The following is a 24,982-nucleotide window of genomic DNA, read 5'->3' on the forward strand; positions in this document are numbered from 1 at the left end:
AGGCTCCCCCTGAACCAAAACTGGCTGCGGTCGGGGACGGTTTGGGTGGAACTCGTCGGGCGGGGCCACCAGACTCAGAAGGGATCTGTGGAATACTGGGTGAACCTTCAGGGTTGCAGGTAACCGGAGACGGAATGCCACAGGCAAGACCTGGTCCACGATGGGAAACGGGCTGGTGAAACGGGCGTCCAGCTTCCACGAAAGTCGAGAGGAGTGGAGGTGGCGAGTGGAGAGCCATACCAGGTCACCGACGTGGAGTTCTGGCCCCACCTGGCGGTGGCGGTCGGCCTGGGCCTTGTACGCCTCCTTGGCCTGGCGCAGTTGCTCCATCAATAGTTGTTGCTGAGACTGGAGCTCCTGAAGCCACTATGTCACTGCAGGGACCATGGATGTTGGCATCACATCTGGGAACAGTCATGGATGATAACTGTAACTGGCCTGGAACGGGGTCTGCTGGGTGGATGCGTTCACCGCGTTGTTGTAGGCGAACTCTGCCAGTGCTAGGTGGTCGACCCAGTCATCCTGCTGGTAGCTGCAGAAACACCGGAGGTACTGCTCCAGCACCGCGTTCGCCCGTTCCGTCTGGCCATCGGTCTGTGGGTGGTAGGCTGATGATAGACAGACATCTGTCCTGAGGGTCTGGTGCAATGCTCACCAGAAACGGGATGTGAACTGCACGCCCCGGTCGGACACCACACGCTCAGGTAGGCCGTGCAGGCCGAAGACATGCTGCAGGTATAGCTGAGCGGTTTCCTTAGCTGTGGGAACGGATGGGCAGGGGGCACAGTGCACCATCTTAGTGAAATGGTCGGAGAAAACTAGGAGGCAGGTACAGCCACGAGACGGGGGTAAGTCCACTACAAAGTCCAGCGAAACCGTGTGCCAAGGACGTGGTGGGACTGGCAACGGCTGAAGTAGGCCGGGGGGTCGCCCAGTAGGGCCCTTGGCCCACCGGTAGACGTAACAACCAGCGACGTAGCGAGCCATGTCAGCCTTCAGGCAGGGCCACCAAAACTCGCAGCTTACCAAATGGGTGGTCCGATAGCACCCAAAGTGTCCCCCTGCTGGGGCATCATGGGTCACCCAGAGAACCTCAGCCCGCAGTGGCCCTGGCGGGATGTACAGGCGACCGTGATGCAGCAGAAGGCCCTGGTGCAAGACCAGCCCCGGATACTGAGGGCATGACCCTTTGGCCAGTTCCCGGAGTCATTCCTGGGCCCAGGCGTCGACCCACTGCTGTTCCCTCACCCGAGCCTGCAGTGGCTCAGCCTCCTGAGTGGCCAGGAACGCAGCCGGTGGTAGGATCGTGGTTGGTACTGCTTGCTGTACCGTGTCTGCGGCATCTTCAGGTTTCCGGGACAGGGCATCCACCTTCTGGTTTTGGGAGCAAGGGATGTAGCGGATCCGGAACTGGAACCGGGAAAAGAACAACGCCCACCGGATCTGCCTTTGGTTCAGCTTGCGGGTGGTCTGGAGGTACTCCAGGTTCCGGTGGTCGGTTCTCACCTCCACCGGGTGTTGTGCCCCCTCAAGATGGTGGCGCCAGACCTCAAAGGCCACCTTGATGGCCAGTAGTTCCCACTCCCACACGGTATAGTTACGCTCCGCCAGAAGGAGCTGGCGGGAATAGAAGGTGCAGGGTAAGAGTGGCGCATCAGGTCCATGCTGCTGAGACAAGACGGCACCGAGAGCCGTGCTGGAGGTGTCGGTCTCTACCACAAAGGGTCGAGAGGGATCAGGATGTTGCAAGATCGGCGCTCTCTGGAAACAGGCTTTCAACCCCTGAAACGCCTCCTCTGCCTCCTTGTCCCAGGAAAATGGCGTCTTGGGGCGCAGTAGCCGGGTCAACGGGGTGGTGCGATGAGCATAATCCGCAATGAAGGTCCGGTAATAGTTGGTGAACCCCAGGAATTGCTGTAGGTCCTTGCGGTTCCAAGGTGCCGCCCATTCCCAAACCGCTGCCACCTTCCCAGGATCCATCTGCACCCCATCTAGAGAGAGTCGGTGACCAAGGAAGTGTACTGACCGCTGATGGAACTTGCACTTGCTGAGCTTCGCATACAGGCGGTGCTCCTGCAAACGCTGCAGCACGGTCCGGACATGACCCTCGTGGCGAGCCGGGTCACGGGAGAAAACCAGAATGTCATCCAAGTACACCACCACGTACTTGTCTAGCAAGTCCTGGAACACGTGGTTGATGTACCGTTGGAACACAGCGGGCGCGTTGCACAACCCGAAGGGCATAACCAGGTATTCGTGTTGAATGGTTTCTTTAAATGTAAAGGTTCATCATTGTTCCACCCGATGTGTATGTCTTTAAGGGGCCAGAGCAAGGGCCAGAGCAAAATAACGAGACCCAGCTTTACAGCTGTGAAACATAGCAGGTGCTGCTGAGTTGTGTTGATTAAGCTGTGTAGTATATAAGGAACAGCACCTAGCTCTCCCATTACCCTGGGGGATGGGTTGGTGGTTGGGTCTGGTTTGTTGATGTATTTAGTGTAAATGGAGTTTTTGTTTTTCTTATTAAAACCTTGTTTAAGTTATTTTTGAGTCCCTTTTTAATGCATGGTCTCCCCAGCAAGCTCTCTGCAGCACTACCATACTGCAAATAGCCAACAATTCGAACTGCCCATACCGGGTCCCAAATGCTGTCTTCCACTCATCCCTGGCTCAGATCCGAATTAAATTGTAGGCTCCCCGTAGGTCTAGTTTGGTGAACACCTGCGCCCCTTGCACCCGCTTCAGCAACTCCGAAATAAGGGGCAAGGGGTACCGGTCTGGGATGGTAATTTTGTTCAGGGCCCGGTAATCATGGCAAAGGCGAAGCTCCCCACATTTCTTCTTAATGAAGAGCACTGGCGCAGCGGTGAGCGAGGTAGAAGGCCAAATTAACCCACGCTCCAGGTTCTTGCGCAGGAAGTCCTGCAAAGCTTCACGCTCTGGCTCTGTAAGGGAGTATAAGCGACTCACTGGCAGGGGCGCTCCGGGCTGGAGGTCTATGCCGCAGACAAAAGACCGATGCGGAGGCAGCTGGTCTGCCCCCCGTTCCTCAAACACGTCTTGGTAGTCCCGGTACTCAGCGGGGAGCATTGATGCAGCTTCCCCCGTGGGGGCGATCGCTAGCATCTTGGACCGAGCATGGGGACACGGGTCTGGGAAGCGCATAGTCTGATTGACCCAGTCGATCTGAAGATTGTGAGATTCCAACCAGTCCATCCCGAGCACCAGGGGAAACCGGGGCATGGTGGCAATGTCCAAGGTGCGCACCTCCCGGTGCTGCTGGTGACACAGGACCAAGGGCTGAGTCTCCTGAGTAACGGCACCCAAGCGCAGGAGCCGTCTGTCAATTGCCTCCACCTGTACCGGTTCTGGCTTGTCCTAGAGTGGCACCTGATGATGGGCGGTGAAGGCAGAGTCCATATAGGAGAGGGTTGCCCCCGAATCTACCAGAGCATGGGTGAGAATCTAGGGCACACCAGGAGGGTATAGATGCACCAGGACCATGAGGTGTTGCAATTCCACTGGTGCGGGCCCATCATGTGCTGTTTGGGACCCCAGGTAGCAGGGCCTTTGGCTACCAGGGTTGGTGGTTTCCCTGCGGCCGGCACCTTCTCGGGACAGGATCGAGCGTAGTGTCCGCTTCCGCCGCAGTAGACACAGGTTCCCCTCCCGACACCGCGTCTTCTCCGCGGGGGAGAGGCGAGGCCGTGCTGCCCTGAGCTGCATAGGCTCCTCCGGCAACTCGGTTGTGGTCGTGGACCTGCTGGTAAAGACTGGAGCCGGAAGCCGGGAGTGCTGGTGGTCCCGGGCCTGACAACGGTCGTCCAACCGATCGTCTATCTGCAGGCTCCGCTGAATGAGGGCGTCCAGCAAGTTGGGGCGATCCATCGTGGCCAGCTGGTCCAGTATCTCATCCAAAAGCCCCTCAAGATACTGGTCCCGCAGTGCAGAGTCATTCCAGGACAAGTCCTGCACCAACAGCCGAAATTCTGTGGTGTAGGTGGCGGCTGTGGACTTGTCTTGTCTCAACCGACGAATCGCCCGATTGGCTTGGCTCCCCTTCATAGGGTTGCCAAACGCAGTCTCCAAGTGGTTACATAGTCTGTCAGCAAAGGAGAGTCTTGCCGGAGCAATGGCAAAGCCCACTTGGCCTCCCAGTCCTTCAGCAAGCTGATCAAGAAGTGCACCTTGGTACGTTCGTCAGGAAAATTCCGGGTTCACCCCTGAATATACAGCTTGGCCTGGGCGAGGAACATGGGAAAGCTGGCCGGGGACCCATCAAATTTCTCTGTCAGGGCCACTGGGTACTTGCCAGAAACTGGGACGTCAGCCCCAGGAGCCAGTAAGGCGTCCAACTGCTGCTGAAGCGCCGTAACCGCATTGCTTAGCTGCAATGGTGGACAAGCAGTGGCAAGGACAGGCCCATCTGCTTCATCCAACCAAGTCTCTGTTACACATGCCAGGTCAAGTCCTCCATCCATGATCCAGTCATGGATGGCAGTGGTCTTATGAATCATTGACCTGGCATTGCACAGCAGCACCTTCAGGTCATGTGGGTATCCCTTGCTGATTCTAGTATCCATCCGGTCAGGACCAGACCCGGAGGCAGGAATAGTCCTCAGACAATGACTAAACCTGCCCCACATAGTCTAGTCTTAGCGTAACTCCTCCTCCTACCCGTGATCACTGAGATCGGTTGTACCAGTGCATCCCCCCCTGTGGAACATGCCCCAGCCATTTTGTGGGCTGGGGCCCACTCCCTGGCAGCCCTGACCCCTCCCCTTAAGAACAAAATAACACCTTAAACAAACAAACAAAACCAATAAAGCAATGCAAACAAAAAAACTGTAAAAATTACAAAAACAACAAAATCAAAAAAATTCCCCAAGCCCAACCAAACATCCACCCCACCCCCATCCCCCACATACAAAAAATTCAAAAGAAATTTTTAAAAAACATTTTTAAAACACACTGTGCCCCTCCAGCAGTAAAAGCAACTGTCCTAGTGAGGCCTGTCAGGCCCCGCCCTGGGCCAGGTGGTAAGTGGCAAGAGCAGGGCCCTCAGGCACTCACACAGGAGAGTCCTATATAAAAATGTCTATATAAGAGCTTACATGCATGGCTCGGGGTCCTCCTCCTCTCTCCTGCGTGTGGGGGAGAACCCTGTTGCAAAGAACAGGCTTACTAGCTGCTTTGCTTCTCAGTATTCTCTGGTTGGTCTCTGTTATTTTCTCCTACTGATAGAGAACCTACTAAAGGCCTTGCTGAAATCGAAAAGCACTATTTCCACTGCAGTCCACTGATCAACAAAGTTTGTAACTCCACCCAAAAAAAGAAAAGAAGAGATTTCTCTGGCTTTTGAGAAAGCCATGCTTTCATCCTGTATGCTTACAATGTAAAATCTTCAGATGATGGGCAAATACATTTTAAAAAGCATAAATGAGGATCTTGGCAAGCTGGAATATTTGCAAAGGGAGGCGAATTATGTATTTATTTAATCTGTAAACAACCCAACCCAGTGGTGCCGACTTGAATAAAATATTGGTGGAGGGCCAGGTAAGTCCCGCCTTGCACTATCAATCACATGGTGCATGGACACCATTAGAATGGCAATGTCTATAATGGCAGCAACTTTTTTAAAAAAGTAATATTTTGCGCCCATAGTTCCATTTCTCAGCAGCTCCCCTTGCCCCGGAGAACACTTTTAGCATTTCATCACCTCTACCTGTGGCATTGTTCAGCAGTGGGGAAAGTGACCTCTTCACACCGGATGTCAATTTGGTATGGCCCTTTCCAGGTTTTTCCTGCCCCTTGTATTTGTCTTTCATTTGTTCTCCTGTGTGTGTTGCCAGTAGAAGCCACAATTCTGTGGGTACTCTAGGTGGCGCAGAAAGCACCTAGAAGCTCCCTAGAGGTTGAAGTGCCGATCAAACTTCAGTTTTGCGCTCAATTAATTCCAATTAGGAGTAATGGGAGTGGGTCAGATTCTGGGGCAGTGCTTTTGGCCAGCAGAGGGTGTCACAGGGCCAGCCCACCTTCCCTTTAAAGCAAACTTGGGTCTCCAGCTGTTTTTGGACTACAACTCCCATCATCTCTAGTTAGCAGGACCAATGGGGAGAGACGATGGGAACTGTAGTCCGGGAGCTGCTGGGGACCCAAGTTTGGGAAAGCCTCCTTTAAAGCAACTTTTGCGTTTGGCCCGCAAAGATGGGACCTGTCCATGTTTGTATTTTATTGTATTTTTTTTTTCTCATGACCTTTGTGCGGTTTATAAAAATTTCTTTTAAAAAAAAAATATTTATTAAAGTTTTAAATGTTACAAAAGAGAAAGAGATAATTCCAAGTTAAACAAAAACTTAACAACACATCACAATAAAAAAAAGAAGAGAATACGGGAAAAAAAGGTTACAAAAAAACAGAAAAACAGAAAAATAGAAACAATTAAGAAACACAACAAACCTTCCCGTAACTTATCTTTCATTTACTTGTTTCCTTGAGCTCCTCGCACCTCCCTTTTTTGTATTCTAGTTCAGTTAGCTATTTCAGCAAATCCTTTCTATCTTTCCCAATTTTTATCCTATAATTTATCTTAATATAATGTAACTTTACCTTTCCTCCTTTTCTCCATTAACAATCTATTTTTACTTAATCCTTTATAATATTTCTGCTAAAGCCACATAACTTCATTCCAGCCTCCTTCTAACATTCCTTAATTTTACAATGTTTCTGTAAATAATCTTTAAATTTCTTCCAATCTTCTTCCACCGACTCTTCTCCCTGGTCTCGGATTTCCGCCAGTTCCATAAGGTCCATCAACTTCATCTGCCATTCTTCCTGGGTGGGTAGATCTTGTGTCTTCCAGTACTTTGCAATAAGTATTCTTGCTGCTGTTGTAGCATACATAAATAAAGTTCTATCCTTCTTTGGCACCAATTGGCCGACCATGCCCAGGAGGAAGGCCTCTGGTTTCTTCAGGAAGGTATATTTAAATACCTTTTTCATTTCATTGTAGATCATTTCCCAGAAAGTCTTAATCCTTGGGCATGTGCACTAAAGGTGAATGTGCCTTCAGTCTCTTTACATTTCCAGCACTTATTATCGGGCAAATGGTAAATTTTTGCAAGCTTGACTGGTGTCATGTACCACCTATAGATCATTTTCATTATATTCTCTCATGCCGTAAATTTCATACCTGTGGTCCATAACTGTTCCCAGTCAGCCATCATAATATTATGTCCAACATCTTGTGCCCATTTAATCATAGCAGATTTCACTGTTTCATCCTGAGTGTTCCATTTCAACAGCAAGTTATACATTCTTGACAAGTTCTTAATTTTGGGATCTAACAGTTCTGTTTCCAATTTTGATTTTTCCACCTGGAAGCCAATTTTTTTGTCCAGATTATATGCCTCCATTATTTGATAATAATGGAGCCAATCCCACACTCTATTTTTTAGTTTTTCAAAACGCTGTAGTTTTAATCTATATCTCTTGTTCCAGAATTTCCCAATATTTCGGCCATTTGGCCTCCATATTGAGCTTTTTCTGAGCCTTCGCTTCCATTGGTGACAACCACCTTGGGGTTTTATTTTCGAGCAAGTCCTTATATCTTATCCAGACGTTAAACAGTGCTTTTCTGACAATATGATTTTTAAATGCTTTATGTGCTTTGACCTTATCATACCACAAATATGCATGCCACCCAAATACGTTGTTAAAACCTTCTAGATCCAGCACATCAGTGTTTTCAAGAAGCAACCATTCTCTCAGCCAGCAAAAAGTGGCTGATTCATAATAAAGTTTAAGGTCTGGCAGGGCAAATCCACCTCTTTCTTTAGCATCAGTTAGTATCTTAAATTTTATTCGAGGTTTCTTGCCCTGCCAGACAAATCTAGAAATATCTCTCTGCCACTTCTTGAAACAATCCATTTTATCCAGAATTTGCAATGTTTGAAACAAAAACAGCATCCTAGGCAGTACATTCATTTTTATCGCAGCAATTCGGCCCAGCAATGATAGCTTCAGATTTGACCATATTTCTAAGTCCTTTTTCACTTCCATCCAACATTTTTCATAGTTATCCTTAAACAAGTTCACATTCTTGGCAGTCATATTGACCCCTAGGTATTTCACTTTCTTAACCAATGTTAATCCTGTCTCCTTCTGAAACCTCTCTCTCTCAATCACTGTTAGGTTTTTCTCTAACACCTTAGTTTGCATTTTGTTCAACTTAAAACCCGCTACCTGACCAAATTCTTGAATTAGTTCCAGTACTCTTTTAGTACTAGTTTCTGGCTCCTGTAATGTCAATACCAAATCATCAGCAAATGCTTTCAATTTGTACTGTTTAGCTCCGACTTGTATACCTTTAACCAATTGGTCCCTTCTAATCATGTTTAAGAGAACCTCCAGGACCGATATAAAAAGCAATGGAGAGATTGGGCAACCTTGTCGTGTTCCTTTCTCTGTCTTAAATTCTTCTGTCACTACATTATTCACAATTAATTTAGCCTTTTGTTCTGAGTAAATTGCACCTATACCATTTCCAAACCCTTGACCAACCCCCATCCCTTGTAAGTTTTTCCTCATGAAACTCCAAGAAATATTGTCGAAGCCTTTCTCTGCGTCCACAAATATCAGAACTGCTTTAGTATTAATATTCACTTGTAGTTTCTCTAAAATGTTAATTATGTTCCTCGTATTGTCAGACAAGTGTCTGCCCGGGAGAAAGCCCACTTGATCTTTAAGAATTTCTTCTACTAACACCTTTTTTAGTCTTTTAGCCAAAATATCTGATGTAGCCTACCTTGATTTCAGCAAGGCATTTGACAAGGTGCCCCATGATATTCTTGTAAAGAAGCTGGTAAAATGCGGTCTTGACTATGCTACCACTCAGTGGATTTGTAACTGGCTGACTGACCGAACCCAAAGGGTGCTCATCAATGGTTCCTCTTCATCCTGGAGAAGAGTGACTAGTGGGGTGCCACAGGGTTCTGTCTTGGGCCCGGTCTTATTCAACATCTTTATCGAGTTGGATGATGGACTCAAGGGCATCCTGATCAAATTTGCAGATGACACCAAACTGGGAGGGTCGGCTAACACCCCAGAGGACAGGATCACACTTCAAAACGACCTTGACAGATTGGAGAACTGGGCCAAAACAAACAAGATGAATTTTAACAGGGAGAAATGTAAAGTATTGCACTTGGGCAAAAAAAAAAATGAGAGGCACAAATACAAGATGGGTGACACCTGGCTTGAGAGTAGTACATGTGAAAAGGATCTAGGAGTCTTGGTTGACCACAAACTTGACATGAGCCAACAGTGTGACACGGCAGCTAAAAAAGCCAATGCATTTCTGGGCTGCATCAATAGGAGTATAGCATCTAGATCAAGGGAAGTAATAGTGCCACTGTATTCTGCTCTGGTCAGACCTCACCTGGAGTACTGTGTCCAGTTCTGGGCGCCACAGTTCAAGGACACTGACAAACTGGAATGTGTCCAGGAGGGAAACCAAAATGGTCAAAGGCCTGGAAACGATGCCTTATGAGGAACGGCTAAGGGAGCTGGGCATGTTTAGCCTGGAGAAGAGGAGGTTAAGGGGTGATATGATAGCCATGTTCAAATATATAAAAGGATGTCACATAGAGGAGGGAGAAAGGTTGTTTTCTGCTGCTCCAGAGAAGTGGACACGGAGCAATGGATCCAAACTGCAGGAAAGAAGATTCCACCTAAACATTAGGAAGAACTTCCTGACAGTAAGAGCTGTTCGACAGTGGAATTTGCTGCCAAGGGGTGTGGTGGAGTCTCCTTCTTTGGAGGTCTTTAAGCAGAGGCTTGACAACCATATGCCAGGAGTGCTCTGATCGTGTTTTCTGCTTGTCAGGGGGTTGGACTCGATGGCCCTTGTGGTCTCTTCCAACTCTATGATTCTATGATTCTAATCCAACAGAGTCTCATGTAACTTCTTTAAAAATTCCAATTTCCCCTCATTTGGTGCATAGATGCCTACTATCAAAAATTTCTCTCCTTGTGATTGGATTTCAATTGCAACAAATCTTCCTTGATCATCTTTAAATTTAAGTTTCGGTGATAGGCTCTCCTTTGCATAAAGTACTACTCCTCTTTTTTTAACTTTTTCTGATGAAATAAATTCATGGCCAATCTTTTATTACTCAGTGTTTTCCTATGTAGCCTTGTCACATGTGTTTCTTGTAGACAAATCAAGTCCAATTGTTCCTTTTTCAATAAATGAAAGACTCTGCGCCTTTTTTCGGGGGAATTCAGTCCATTAATATTCCAACTTAATATTTGCAATGCCATGATGTGATTACTCTGATTTTCCTCCAACTAAACCCAATGCTTGCTCTTCTTCTGTTGATATCACTGGATTGTCCAGTCCGAAGGGTGTTTGGCTATGTCCAGTATTCCTTTTTTTGGTGATCTTCTGTCCAATGCTTTTTGTTCTGGTCCTCTATCAGGTGATCTTCTGTCCGATGCTCTTGACTCTTTTCCAGACCCCTTCTGCAGATCTTCTTTGTAATTATTCAAAAAATTAGCTTTATCTTCTACTGATTTTATTTTTATTTTCTTTCCTTTGAAACTGAAGGATAGGCCTTGGGGAAATTCCCACCTAAGGTTAATTTTGTTCTTTCTCAGCAGGGCAACCAAATCACTGTAATTGGACCTAAGATCCAAAAGGTATTTCGGGATGTCTTTAAAAATCTCCACTCTTGACTGTAGTACTTCCAAAGGATTCTGATAATGCCAACCCAAAATTTTATCTCTCTCTTTTTTAGTTCGGAGGGTAATCAAACAGTCTCTTATTCTATACTTCTCTTTCTTCCCTCCTCTTCCAAGTCTAAAGGCAGTCACGATTTTAAATTCATCCTGTTCCAAATCCAAATCCCAAAAGTCTGCAAATTCCTGCGTCATTTCTTTTTTTAAAAAATATTTTTATTAAACTCTTTTTCGTAAGCACAAACAAAAAGAAAGACACAAGAAAAAGCAAAGAAGAACAAAGAGTAACATAAAACAAAAGTACAAAGAATAACATAAAACAAAAGTACAAACCCATCCACACTTATACACCCACCCATCACATAACAGTGCTTGACTTCCCTTCAAAACGGCTTGAGTTGCATTCCCACGTTAACTTCCTGCGGGGTATTTTTGTCACCTTTGTTTACACCTCTCAAACTTTATGTATCACCTACTGTAATTTTAATGTTTCCTAAATTTGTTTCCATGTATGTAAGGAATTTGCTATTAATAAATTTTACATTTTTCTGATGCCTGATCTTCTGTGTCATCATTTCTTAAAAGGGCAAATTGAAAGCGAAATTGTATGGCAAGTAGTGGAAGAAAAAAAGGTTGCATTTGAAAAAACACACAAAGAAAACGTGGGGGGTGGCCTCCTCCAATATTTAATAGGGGGGACAAAGACCCCTTGGCATTTAGGAGTTGGCCGTATTCCCTACACCCACACGTCTCAGAATGCTTAGAACATAAAAACACAACATAATAACACAAAACATCACATGTTAAAATAGTATTAGATGTCAATAAGAAAAAGGCCTGGTTAAAAAGGTGCGGATTTGCCTGGCTCCTAAACCTGTATACTGGTTTTTCCGACCTTTGTATGGATTCTTTGATGGGAAGTGAGTTTAGAGCTAACAGTGAAGCTCTTTCCACATTCCACACACTGATAGGGTTTCTCCCCTGTATGAATTCTGTGATGGGAAGTGAGAGCGGAGCGCTGACGGAAGCTCTTTCCACATTCCACACACTGATAGGGTTTCTCTCCTGTATGAATTCTTTGATGGGAAGTGAAATTGGAGCTCCTACTGAAGCTCTTTCCACATTCCACACACTGATAGGGTTTCTCCCCTGTATGAATTCTTTGATGGGAAGTGAGATCGGAGCTCTGACGGAAGCTCTTTCCACATTCCACACACTGATAGGGTTTCTCCCCTGTATGAATTCTTTCATGGAAAGTGAGACTGACTCTCTGCCTGAAACTCTTTCCACATTCCACACACTGATAAGGTTTCTCCCCTGTATGAATTCTGTGATGGGAAGTGAGAGAGGAGCTATCAGTGAAGCTCTTTCCACATTCCACACACTGATAGGGTTTCTCCCCTGTATGAATTCTTTGATGGGAAGTGAGAGAGAAGTTATCAGTGAAGCTCTTTCCACATTCCACACACTGATAGGGTTTCTCCCCTGTATGAATTCTTTGATGGGAAGTGAGTTTGGAGCTCTGACTGAAGCTCTTTCCACATTCCACACACTGATAGGGTTTCTCCCCTGTATGAATTCTTTGATGGGAAGTGAGATGGGCACTGTTCCTGAAGCTCTTTCCACATTCCACACACTGATAGGGTTTCTCCCCTGTATGAATTCTGTGATGGGAAGTGAGATGGGCACTGTTCCTGAAGCTCTTTCCACATTCCACACACTGATAGGGTTTCTCCCCTGTATGAATTCTGTGATGGGAAGTGAGAGAGGAGTTATCAGTGAAGCTCTTTCCACATTCCACACACTGATAGGGTTTCTCCCCTGTATGAATTCTTTGATGGGAAGTGAGAGAGGAGCTCTTCCTGAAGCTCTTTCCACATTCCACACACTGATAGGGTTTCTCCCCTGTATGAATTCTGTGATGGGAAGTGAGAGAGGAGTTATCAGTGAAGCTCTTTCCACATTCCACACACTGATAGGGTTTCTCCCCTGTATGAATTCTGTGATGAGAAGTGAGAGAAGAGCTATGAGTGAAGCTCTTTCCACATTCCACACACTGATAGGGTTTCTCACCTGTATGAATTCTTTGGTGGGAAGTGAGATGGGAGCTTTTCCTGAAGCTCTTTCCACATTCCACACACTGATACGGTTGCTCCCCTGTATGAATTCTGTGATGGGAAATGAGAGAGGAGCTTTTCCTGAAGCTCTTACCACATTCCACACACTGATAGGGTTTCTCCCCTGTATGAATTGTGTGATGGGAAGTGAGAGAGGAGCTTTTCCTGAAGCTCTTACCACATTCCACACACTGATAGGGTGTCTCCCCTGTATGAATTCTGTGATGGGAAGTGAGAGAGGAGCTTTTTCTGAAGCTCTTCCCACATTCCACACACTGATAGGGTTTCTCCCCTGTATGAATTCTGTGATGGGAAGTGAGACTGACTCTCTGCCTGAAACTCTTTCCACATTCCACACACTGATATGGTTTCTCCCCTGTATGAATTCTTTGATGGTAAGTGAGAATGGAGCTCTTCCTGAACCTCTTTCCACATTCCATGCACTGATAAATTTTCTTTCCAATGATATTTTGTTGATGGCAAGTGGAATGGGAGCTCTGACTACAGCTTTCTCCACACTCCAAATTTTGGTGTGGCTTCTCCTCTCTGGGGATTTTGTCGTGGTCACCTTTGTTCTCGATTTCCGTTTCATCACAATCTGCATTGGAGACAAAAAGAGATTAGAGCCTCAGGAACAAATGGAGAAGTATTGAAGGGAATCATAGAATCATAGAGTTGGAAGGGACCTCAAGGGCCATCGTGTCCAACCCCCTGCCAAGCAGGAAACACCATCAGAGCACTCCTGACATATGGTTGTCAAGCCTCTGCTTAAAGACCTCCAAAGAAGGAGACTCCACCACACCCCTTGGCAGCAAATTCCACTGTCGAACAGCTCTTACTGTCAGGAAGTTCTTCCTCATGTTTAGGTGGAATCTTTTTTCTTGTAGTTTGGAACCATTGTTCCGTGTCCACTTCTCTGGAGCAGCAGAAAACAACCTTTCTCCCTCCTCTATGTGACATCCTTTTATATATTTGAACATGGCTATCATATCACCCCTTAACCTCCTCTTCTCCAGGCTAAACATGCCCAGCTCCCTTAGCCGTTCCTCATAAGGCATCGTTTCCAGGCCTTTGACCATTTTGGTTGCCCTCCTCTGGACACGTTCCAGTTTGTCAGTGTCCTTCTTGAACTGTGGTGCCCAGAACTGGACACAGTACTCCAGGTGAGGTCTGACTGGAGTTGGGTGTGTGTTCATTACCTGTATTGTTTGTCATTAACCAACATATTTATTATGAGATTCTGATGTGTTGTTGAATGTTGCTTTGTTTGATATAAAGTAGTGGTCAAAATTGTGGAAGACCTTTGGGGAAAAAGTGTAGTTCTTCCTTTGGAGTAATATTATAAATTTATATATCAATGGAAAGATAATTTGATCAAGAATGCAATCAACAATGCAATCAAAGAAAGTTTGTTCATATTCTATCAAACCTTATAGCCAAATAACCAGAAAAAAGAAGCACAACTTGCTTAGGTTGACTTTTGTCAGTGTTTTATGTGATTGCTATCAAGTTGGTCATTTAGTGAGGTTGAAAAACATAATCAAATTAAAGAAATGGCACAAAGAGTTGACTGGTCACCCAGAAAGTGATGTAAAATTGTACTATTAAGTGAACAAGGCTAGTTATGAAGAAATTAGATGAAAAATTGGGAAAAACTAAACCAAAGCTGGCGATTGAAGAATGGAGAGACTGTGCCTACATGACAGAAGAATATCATCTGGGTGTGTACAAGACGATATGGTGCAATGTAATGGGACGTTGAGTGCAAGTCTGGTCTAAATGTTAAAATTCTAAGAAAAAAGCCATTGTTATCTCTCCAACAAAGGTTGAAAAGATGGAACCCATGTTAACTGTACAGCGGAACAACGGGACAGTGTTATTTGGAGCGATGAAACCCTTGCTTGGTAGTGATGGCATGAAATATGCGAGGAGAAGAATCAGAGAAGATTTACATCCTACTTGCATTACACCGACTGTGAAACACCCAGACAGTGTGATGATCTGGGGTTGTATGGCAGCAAAAGGTGTGGGCAGAATTTGCGTCATTAATGGGAATATAAATGCGGAAAAATGCATAAACGAAATACTTGAGCCCAAACTGAAGTATTCCGCAGGTGATCTTTTCCCAGATACTGAAGCATTTATATATATGCTTCATATGCTTGAAATATATATGCTTGAAATATATTCTATTTCAACAGGATTCAGCTCCATGTCATGTTGCTGCTGTGTGCAAAAGGTGCTTTGGAATGGCCTGGGAATAGCCCACACTTCAACCCAATCAGAAATCTATGGAGCTGACTAAAGAAACTTGTTATACATGTTTGATGTATTAGAGGATTTTAATATTTTTTTGGAAGTCACCCAGAGTGGCTGGGGAAGCCCAGCCAGATGGGCGGGGTACAAATAATAAATTATTATTATTATTATTCTTATAGAAGCAACCCAGCAATAAAGCTCAATTAACAGAGGCCATAATTCAGTCTTGGTTTCCCATTGTTACAGCTGCAGAACTAAAGACTTGGTTCACTTCAAGTGAAGGCGTTGTAAGGCCGTAATTAAAGCTAAAGGTTACCAATGGTTACCAAAGGTTTCACGTTTTTTCTTTATGACTGCTGTTCTAATAAATACTCCTTCATAAAAGTCATCGCATTACATTCTTCATTAAATTATCTTTCCATTGCTATATAATTTTATGGTATTACTCTACACAAAAGTGGTGTTATGAGCCACCAAACCTCAGAAATACACTTTTCACAAAAGGTTTCCACAATTTTGGCCACTAGTAGAAGTTGTTCATTTTAAAGTTAATGTTCTTTATATATGGGATCAGATTATTATGATTTATGTTTCATGATTATATGAGTGTTGGAAGCCGCCCAGAGTAGCTGGGGCAACCCAGCCAGATGGGCAGGGTAGAAATAAAAATTATTATTATTATTACAGTGGTACCTTGATTTAAGAACAGTCCTCTTCTGGAAAAGATTAAGTTTGTAAACCGAGGTACCACTGTGTCATCATCATCATCATCATCATCATCATCATCATCATCATCATCATGACTGCTGCTGTTGCTGCTTGCGTGAGTGCTGGGAAGACCGCTCCGTCTCCTGCCAACTCCATCCTGCCTAGGGGGCGGGGCCTGCACTTACCACTACAGTTTAGAGGCCTGAGCAGCTACTTGCAGCAAGGGACAAAATGGCTTTAAATGTTTTAAGCGCTTTTAATTTGCAGCACTTTAAATGGTGGTGGTTGTTTTTTATAATATTATATCATTTCATTATTTTATTTTTGCTTGGGGTGGGATAAGCATTTAGTCAGGGTGGGGAGTAGATTAATTTGAGCGCTATTGTTTCTTGCTTTGGTTTTATTATTGTTATTATTATTATTATTATTATTATTATTATTATTATTATGTTAAATTATTATATAGTTTGTATTTTGCTTTTTAAGGGGAAGGGTCATGGCTGCCTGGGAGTGGGCCTCAGCCAATAGATTGTGGGGGATGTATTGGGACACCCGATCTCAGTGATCACGGGCAGGAGGAGGAGTTATGCTAAGACCAGACCATGTCATTACCGAGGAGGCAGGTTTAGTTGTTGTTTGAGGACTATCCCTGCCTCCAGGTCTGGTCCTGACCGGAAGGATACTAGAATCAGCAAGGGATACCCACATGACCTGAAGGTGCTGCTGTGCAATGCCAGGTCAATGATTCATAAGACCACTGCCATCCATGACTTGATCATGGATGGAGGACTTGACCTGGCATGTGTGACAGAGACTTGGTTGGATGAAGCAGATGGGCCTGTCCTTGCCGCTGCTTGTCCACCAGGTTTCTCTTACGCACAGCAACCCAGGTCATGTGGGCGGGGAGGGGGGGTTGCAGTGATTTTTAGGAAGTCATTAGTCTGCACCAGGCGTCCTATTGGGAAGACCCAGTTTTCTGAGTGCATGTTCTGGAAGTTGGGCAATAGGGGCAGTACAGGATTCCTACTGGTGTACCGACCTCCCTGCTGCACCAAGGATTCCCTGCCCGAGCTGCTTCAGGTTGTGGCGGATATGCTCCTGGAGACACCTAGCTTGGTTGTCCTGGGGGATTTTAACATCCATGCCGACACGACCTTACAAGGGGCCGCTCGGGACTTCGTGGAAAGCATGGCCTCCATGGGGCTGTCCCTGAATAAGTCTGGCCCAACCCATAGCCGCGGACATGCCTTGGACCGGGTGTTTACCTCTATGGATGTTGGTGATCTGACACTAACTAAAAGCGAAACAAAAGAAGTGCCATGGTCAGATCACTTCCTGGTGCAACTGGACTTCTCCACAACCCTTCCCTTCTGCAGGGAGATGGGACCGATTCGGATGGTCCGCCCCCGCCACTGAATGGATCCAATTGGCTTCCAGAGAGTGGTAGGGGATGTTTTATCCCAAGTTAATGGCCTTTCAGCTGATTCCCTGGTGGCACGCTGGAATGCGGAATTAACCAGGGCTATTGAATGTCTGGCTCCGAAGCGCCCTCTCCGATTGCATGAAGCCCGGACAGCCCCGTGGTTTTCCCCGGAGCTGAGGGTGATGAAACAATCGATGAGACGGCTAGAGCGGCGGTGGCGGAAAACTCATTCTGAATCCGACTGGACAAGGGCTAGAGCTCAACGTCGAGCCTACCAAGTGGCAATGGCGACGGCGAAGAGGGTCTTCTTCGCCGCCTCCATTGCATCTGCAGAAAACAGCAGCAGGAGACTTTTTCAGGTTGTTCGCAATCTATCGGAACCACCTGTACCACCGGGGCCTGGTAGGGACCCCAAGATCTCCTGCAATGCTTTTGCAAAGTTTTTTGCAGATAAAGTCGCTCAGATTCAGAAGGAGGTAGACTCCACCGTGGGAGCAGGGCCAGGACGGGAGAGTGCTAGAGTTCTGTCTGGTCCTGTTACATGGAATCAATTCCAATCTGTTACCTCCGAGGATGTGGACAGGCTGCTTGGACAGGTGAAACCGGCCACCTGTCTCCTTGATCCTTGCCCATCCTGGCTTATAAAAGCTAGTCGGGAAGGGCTGGGCGATGGGCTCTGCGGGGTGGTGAATGCTTCCCTCTGTGAGGGAGCCTTCCCAGACCCGCTGAAAAAGGCGGTCATTAAACCGCTTCTTAAAAAAACATCTTTAGATCCAGCCAATTTGGCCAACTATCGCCCAGTCTCAAATCTACCATTCTTGGGCAAGGTGATCGAGCGAGTGGTTGCTGAACAACTCCAGGCACGCCTGGAGGAAGCAGACCATTTGGATCCCTTCCAATCGGGATTCAGGCCTCACCATGGGACTGAAACTGCCTTGGTCATGCTGGTTGATGATCTCCGGCGGGCTAGGGACAAAGGTGAGAGCTGTTTCCTAGTTCTGCTGGATCTCTCAGCGGCCTTTGACACCATCGACCATAACATCCTTCTGGACCGTCTAGAGGGGCTGGGAGCACTGTCATACAGTGGTTCCGCTCCTTCCTCCTGGGCCGTGTCCAGAAAGTGGTGGTGGGGGATGAGTGTTCAGACCCCTGGGCTCTCACTTGTGGGGTGCCTCAGGGTTCCGTCCTCTCCCCCATGCTTTTTAATATCTATATGAAGCCACTGGGAGAGATCATCAGGGGGTTTGGACTGGGTGTTCATCAGTATGCAGATGACACCCAGCTCTACCTCTCCTTTAAATCAGAACCAGTGAAGGCGGTGAAGGTCCTGTGTGAGTGCCTGGAGGCGGTTGGAGGATGGATGGCGGCTAACAGATTGAGGTTGAATCCTGACAAGACAGAAGTACTGTTTTTGGGCGGCAGGGAGCGGGTGGGTGTGGGGGATTCCCTGGTCTTGAATGGGGTAACTGTGCCCCTGAAGGACCAGGTGCGCAGCCTGAGAGTCATTTTGGACTCACAGCTGTCCATGGAGGCGCAGGTTAACTCTGTGTCCAGGGCAGCTGTCTACCAGCTCCACCTGGTACGCAGGCTGAGACCCTACCTGCCCGTGAACTGTCTCGCCAGAGTGGTGCATGATCTAGTTATCTCCCACTTGGACTACTGCAATGCGCTCTACGTGGGGCTACCTTTGAAGGTGACCCGGAAACTGCAATTAATCCAGAATGTGGCAGCTAGACTGGTGACTGAGAGTGGCCACCAGGACCACATAACACCTGTTCTGAGAGATCTGCATTGGCTCCCAGTACGTTTCCGAGCACGATTCAAAGTGTTGGTGCTGACCTTGAAAGCCCTAAACAGCCTTGGTCCAGTATACTTGAAGGAGCATATTGACCCCCATCCTTCTGCCCGGACACTGAGATCCAGTGCCGAGGGCCTTCTGGCGGTTCCCTCATTGCGAGAAGTGAGGCTACAGGGAGCCAAACAGAGGGGCTTCTTGGTAGTGGCGCCTGCCCTGTGGAACGCCGTTCCATCAGATGTCAAAGAGATAAACAATTACCTGACATTCAGAAGACATCTTAAGGCAGCCCTGTTCAGGGAAGTTTTTAATATGTAATGCTGTACTGTTTTTAACACTTTATTGGGAGCCGCCCAGAGTGGCTGGGGAAACTCTGCCAGATGGGCGGGGTATAAATAATAAATCATCATCATCATCATCATCATCATCATCACCACCACTGCTACTTCTACCTGAAATTCAATAAGTCTAGCTCTTCTCTGGCATGGATTTTGTTTGGCCCAGTCATGGCATCCCCTCCATCTCCGATGTCAGTCGTCTCTTTGGTCAACCCAAGACGGACAGGAGCAAAAACAAAAACAGAAAACCTGAAACTACTTATCTTTCCTAACAATTCTGAAGCTGACATTTAAGATGGCCTGGGCAGTTGAGAGCAGCCCAATCATGGTAGAAAAAGGAATAATTTGAGGAAGATTGTTCAAAGAAAAAACTGTAAGTTACTTTTTATTGTGGGGGTGTTAGGTTCCCAGGTGTTATAGGGGCCACTATTGAGCTCTGTGAAAATATCTGAGGTTGGTCCATAGACGTATTTTTTGAATTTCCAGGCAGATAGGACGATCCCACAGGGAGCCTTACCAAGAGAGGCCACGATCCCACGATTCTCCTCCATGACGTCCTTATGCAGAGCTCTCTGGTCAGGATCCAGCAACACCCACTCCTCGTCCGTGAAACGAACAGCGACATCTTCAAAGCACACTGGACCCTAAAAGAAAAAGGAAAATGTCTTCCTCTGAGACAGCAGAAATATGATCTGCTCCACAATGCTCTGTTGTTTCCTTCCTGTAAATTGCTGTGTTGTTTCAATAGGATTGCTTTGCTGCACATTTTATTTATGGGTGCTTATTTTATTCTGTGTTTTAATTATGGGTATTTGTCTTTGTGCAAATAGGTGGTACTCCACCTTGTGTTTCCCAAGTCATTCTGCCTACCCAAACATTCCAGTTTCCTCAATGGACGGATCCACTTTCTCCTCTCCTCGTGAGCTGTTCTGTAGAGGTACCTTCCCAATACCCTAGAGCCAAACTGAAGGGGTTCAGGGGGGCATGGAGAGGGGGAAGGGGAAGGGGAAGGGGAGGAATGGGGGGCAGGCCCCATTTTTCATCTGATGGGGCTGGTTAGGTGAATCCAGGCCACTATTTGTTCTTGTTTGTCCACTGCTTAGAAAACAATTGTAGCATTCAGTGATTAATTAAAATAAGCCTATTTTCGTATGCTGGCTCTGAGAAACAAGCAGGGAGGGTGGCTTCTGGCAAAAGGAGAGGGAGCCACCGGTGGTTCCTCCTTCTCCTGACTCACCTCTGCCTCTTCACCTTCCTTTCCCACTCGCCTCCTTCCTCTTCTGCCTCTGATTCTGCACTGCATTCTGCCACAGAGTCTCCCAGCTCACTAAGCCTTGTTTCCCCTTCAGCTTCTGACACTTCCTCTTCCCAGGCTTCTCCCTCTTCTCCCTCTTCCCGCTCATCCTTCCTCCACCTCCACTCCTTCGGCTCTGAGCCATCTTCCCTTCCTGGTTCCCCGGCTGCTTCCTCCCACCATTCCTCTGTGCCCAACCAGTCCATGACATTGCTCCATCCCTCGGCCTCTGTCCCCACAAGGCAGCTTCCCCTGACCTGATCTGGTTCCACAGCCGCTGCTTCCCTTCTGCCCCCATGAAAAGGCGGATCAGGAGGTCTTGCCGGCATCATTCCGTCACCTGCAAGAGAAAAAAGGTAAGCAGGACGCCAGGAGTGCCTGCTTCTCTCACAGGTGAAACAGGGCATCTCTAACTACAGATGGGCCTTTGAGAAAGCCTTACCTGCTGAGTGCATTTGGACGTCTGTGCCCATTTCATATGTTTGTTTGTGCAGAAATACATCTCCCCTCCTCTGGACCCTTCTTCCCAACTGTCTCCCCCCAAAACAAGATGAAAAGAACCCTCAGATGAGTTGGGAAACCAACAGAATGAGACCAAACAGAGAAAAACCACCTTCCTCCTTACCCAGTGGCCTCTCTCTGGTGTCCAACGGAGGCCTCTCTGCCTCACAGGAATCCAGGTCCATTTCTGCAAAGAGATCCTTTCCCTGAGAAAGAAACAAGGATTCAAAACAGAGAATGGGGAGAAATACTAGAAAGAGAATGACAAAGACTTGAAGGGTACGAGATCTCATTCCATGGATGCTTTCCCAGAAAATGGATGGGCCATCAGCAGACCATTATGGGATGTTATCTGTCCTGTTTGGAGCCCCTTGGGAGTATCCAGAGGAAAGTCTCTCTCACCTGCTTTCTCTCCTCTGCCTGACTCAGGAGGAAACCTTCGGCCAGGGCCACCGCCTGCGAACTGGTCTCCGCTCCACACTCCCTCACCCAGCTCTCCATCTCCGGGGGAAGGACAGCCAGGAACTGCTCCAAGATCACCAGGTCCAGCATCTCAGCTTTCGTGTGCCTTTCTGGTTTCAGCCACTGATGGCAAAGGTGGTAGAGTCGGCTGCAAACCTCTCGGGGTCCTTTGGCCTCCTGGCAGCAGAACTGCCTCACCTGCTGGCTCTGCACCTCTGAGCGGAGGGTGTCCTCCTCACCCAGAATCTTCTGCACTGGGATTTCCCAGAATCCCCCAGTGCTTCCAGTTTGGTTGGCATGGCCTCTTCCTGCTTCAGGGCCAGCTGAGTCTCGCTCATCCATCCGTGCTCTCAGGAAACCTCTGAGAGATCAGAAGGAACCCTTTGGTCTTCTGCCAAGTTCTGACCGTCTAAATGAGAAGCTCTAGCAAATCCTACAAAGCAAATACATTGTTCTGTTACATAATTTGTAGGACCGGGGGGGGGGGGGGAATGGTTCCCTGAGCAAGTACGGATGAGTCTTGCTAGGAACCAGGGCTGGACTGCACCACATCCCAGACCATGAGATATCTTTTTGAAAAGAAAGAGGAGGAGGAAGAGGAGAAGAAATAAGTCTCTAGCCTTCAAGCAATGCAGAATGTGGAGGCAACGGAAGGGATTTCTGTCAGATTAATCAACCTGGTTTCTGCTGCCTCCCAGTCAATGCATGAAGTCAGAACCGAATGACAAAGGAGTCATTTGTATCTTGTGGGAAATGGATGCTTGGCTCTAGTGGGGGTCCTCAGCCGGGGGTCCTCAGGAGTTGTTCCCCCCACCCCACTCCCCTGCTTCTGTCTCTTTTTCTTGCACTTGGACTCTCTGCCCCTCTCAAGACAGTCTCCTGGGGTGGGGTCCCTTTTTCTTTGCTCTTAGGGCCAGGTATGTATCTGGAAAACCCCAGAGAGCCAAGTGGACGGGGCCAAATCTCACTTGAAATTCAGGCAGGCAATTTATTACTATTATTCTGTTAGACAAAACAAAATAAAAAAATTCCTTCCAGTAGCACCTTAATGACCAACTAAGTTAGTTCTAGGTATGAGCTTTCGTGTGCATGCACACTTCTTCAGATACAAAGAAGTGTGAAGAAGTGTGCATGCACACGAAAGCTCATACCTAGAACTAACTTAGTTGGTCTTTAAGGTGCTACTGGAAGGAATTTTTTTATTTTGTCTTGACTATGGCAGACCAACACGGCTACCTATTTGATTCTGTTAGACAGCTTAACACACAGCCATTGATGCCAAGGTCCCTGGAGGCTCAGTGAGTAGCAGTGCCCATTTCCGGCTGCTTTGCTAGCAAAATCCCTTTGGGAGAGAGAGGATGTGGTCCTGGGATGCCCTGCTCTGGGTGCGAGGGGATTGCTGCAGTGGCCTCCGTGGGGAGCTGCCCTGGGAGACGACTGGGAAACTGGTCCCCAATGCAGCAGCTAGACTCTGGGCTGGGATCCCTCTCTTTATTCCTGCCCTTTCTCTCCCACCTTTTTCTTGGGGGGGGGGGGCTAGTCCACCTTCTCGTCCAGCTTTGGAAAATCATTTGCCCATGTTTCCTCCGTTGTGCAATGAGGCTGAGCGACATCACACAGAGTTAAAGTTCCAGGGACCCCTTTGTTTAAAGGAGGGAGATTTCGGGGGAGTCAGGGATCCTCTGATCTGCAGGAAGGAGAGAGTTGCAGACCTGGTCCCTCCCTGGCAGGACCCTCTCCTCCTCCCTGACTTGGGGTCCCCCCCCTGCAGGAGCAGATCAGGCCCCCCAGGCCCCCTCCCCTGCTGCAGCCCTGGGACCCCCACCAGATCCCAGAGAGAGAGAGAGAGAGGAGACTCACCAGATCCCAGGAGGGGAGAGCGAGGCAGCCCTTGCAGGAGAGACACCAAAGCAAGAAAAGGACTGGGGAGGGGGGGGCCCTGGCTCTGGAGGACCCCCCTTGCTTCCTGGCCTCTCTAGGAAGGCAGATCACTTCCCTTTAACCCTTGCCAAGCCGAGTCCTCCCTCGCTCAGCCCTCTCTCGCTTGGCAGAACCTCAGATTCTTATTATTTGTTATGGATTCAGGGGGGGCAGCTGCCCCCCCGGCTCCGCCCATGCCCAGATATCCTTCTGGAGCGCGAGGCTCTTGGCTGGACTCTGAGCATCTCCCTCCCTTGGCCAGAAACCAGAGGAAGAGCCTGCAGGGAAAAGGGCTTTGCAGGAGGCAAGGAAGCTCCTCCTGGAATTCCGGAGTGGAGAGAGAGGAGGGGATCCCAGGGTCATCTAGTCCAACCCCCAGCAATGCAGGAATCTCAGCTCCAGCTTCCAGGGCAGATGGCCCTCCGATCTCTGCTGAGAAACCTCCCAGGAAGGAGAGTCCCCCACCTCCCCAGGGAGACCTTTCCCCTGCCCAGCTGCTCTTAGGTGTCCCTCAAGGCAGCGGGTCCTGAGTTCGAGCCCTGCTGAAATACTCCTGACTGCCAAGGAGGAACCAAGTGATGTTCAAAATAAATAAATCCTATTCTCATCATAAATCAGTAATACCTTTTAATGCTAATATACAAAAGATTGCCATTTCCCTTTCCAGAAATGCTCAATTGCTAATTCAATGGACTGAAAATCGATGGTTGCTGTTATTATGTTTAGGGAAGCTTTCAATATTTGATGGACTATTGCATTTTAATATTTTGTTGGAAGCTCAGCTATACCTGCCGGAGGTGATTCAAAGCCATCCTGGTGAGTGATGGGTGGTGTGGGGGACCCCCATGGGGAAGTGGGAGACGGAGGGGCTTTGGGGAAGGGGTTGTCCATCTGCCGGAGAGGAGGACCCTACTGGCCTAGGCTCACGTATCCTGTTTGAAAGGGGAATCATTTTATGGACTTCCTGTGAACATCTGGGTCAGGAATGCTGTTCCTGGAATGGACAAACACACAAGACGTAACCGGCTGGGCATTCACATAAACAATACTCTTCTATATATTCTTATCACAATATCAAATGTTTATTTTGCACATAAACAACACATAAAGTGCAATAATATAGACGGAAGTCCCCAATAAATCAGTTCATTCATAAAGACCAAATGTCTGCTAGTTTCTGTTCCACATATGTTCATAAAGTCCAAATTGGGGACTACTACAAGTTCCACATTGTTGACAAGGATTTCCGGAATAATGCCTTGTTTCGCTCTCATGAGCTTCATCCATTGTACATATTCTAAGTAATATAAAGGAATATTGTTATGTACTGAGTTGAATAGGATCCAAATGCAGCAGTCTGATTGGTCCTAGAACAATGCAGCAGTATGATTGGTATGCAGGAGCCAACAAATCCGGCTCCAGATG

General features: G+C 47.4%; 2 protein-coding genes across 4 annotated transcripts in view; one reads left to right on the forward strand and one right to left on the reverse strand.

Moving 5' to 3' along the window:
• LOC309340929 (uncharacterized protein) overlaps nt 1-24,982 on the forward strand; it is a 171,294-nt gene that overhangs the window by 104,577 nt on the left and 41,735 nt on the right. The gene's annotated exons all lie outside the window — the stretch shown is intronic.
• LOC309340958 (uncharacterized protein) lies at nt 11,320-23,566 on the reverse strand. Its single transcript, XM_081860272.1, has 6 exons — nt 23,498-23,566; nt 21,578-22,070; nt 21,300-21,381; nt 20,932-21,014; nt 19,898-20,024; nt 11,320-13,455 (listed from the first exon to the last, which is right to left on the reverse strand). The coding sequence occupies exons 2-6, from the start codon at nt 21,977-21,979 to the stop codon at nt 11,609-11,611; spliced, it is 2,541 nt and encodes an 846-aa protein (XP_081716398.1). The 5' UTR covers nt 21,980-22,070; nt 23,498-23,566; the 3' UTR covers nt 11,320-11,608.

Source organism: Podarcis erhardii (genome assembly GCF_964252035.2).
Source record: "Podarcis erhardii genome assembly, chromosome: 4".
NCBI classification, from domain to species: domain Eukaryota; kingdom Metazoa; phylum Chordata; class Lepidosauria; order Squamata; family Lacertidae; genus Podarcis; species Podarcis erhardii.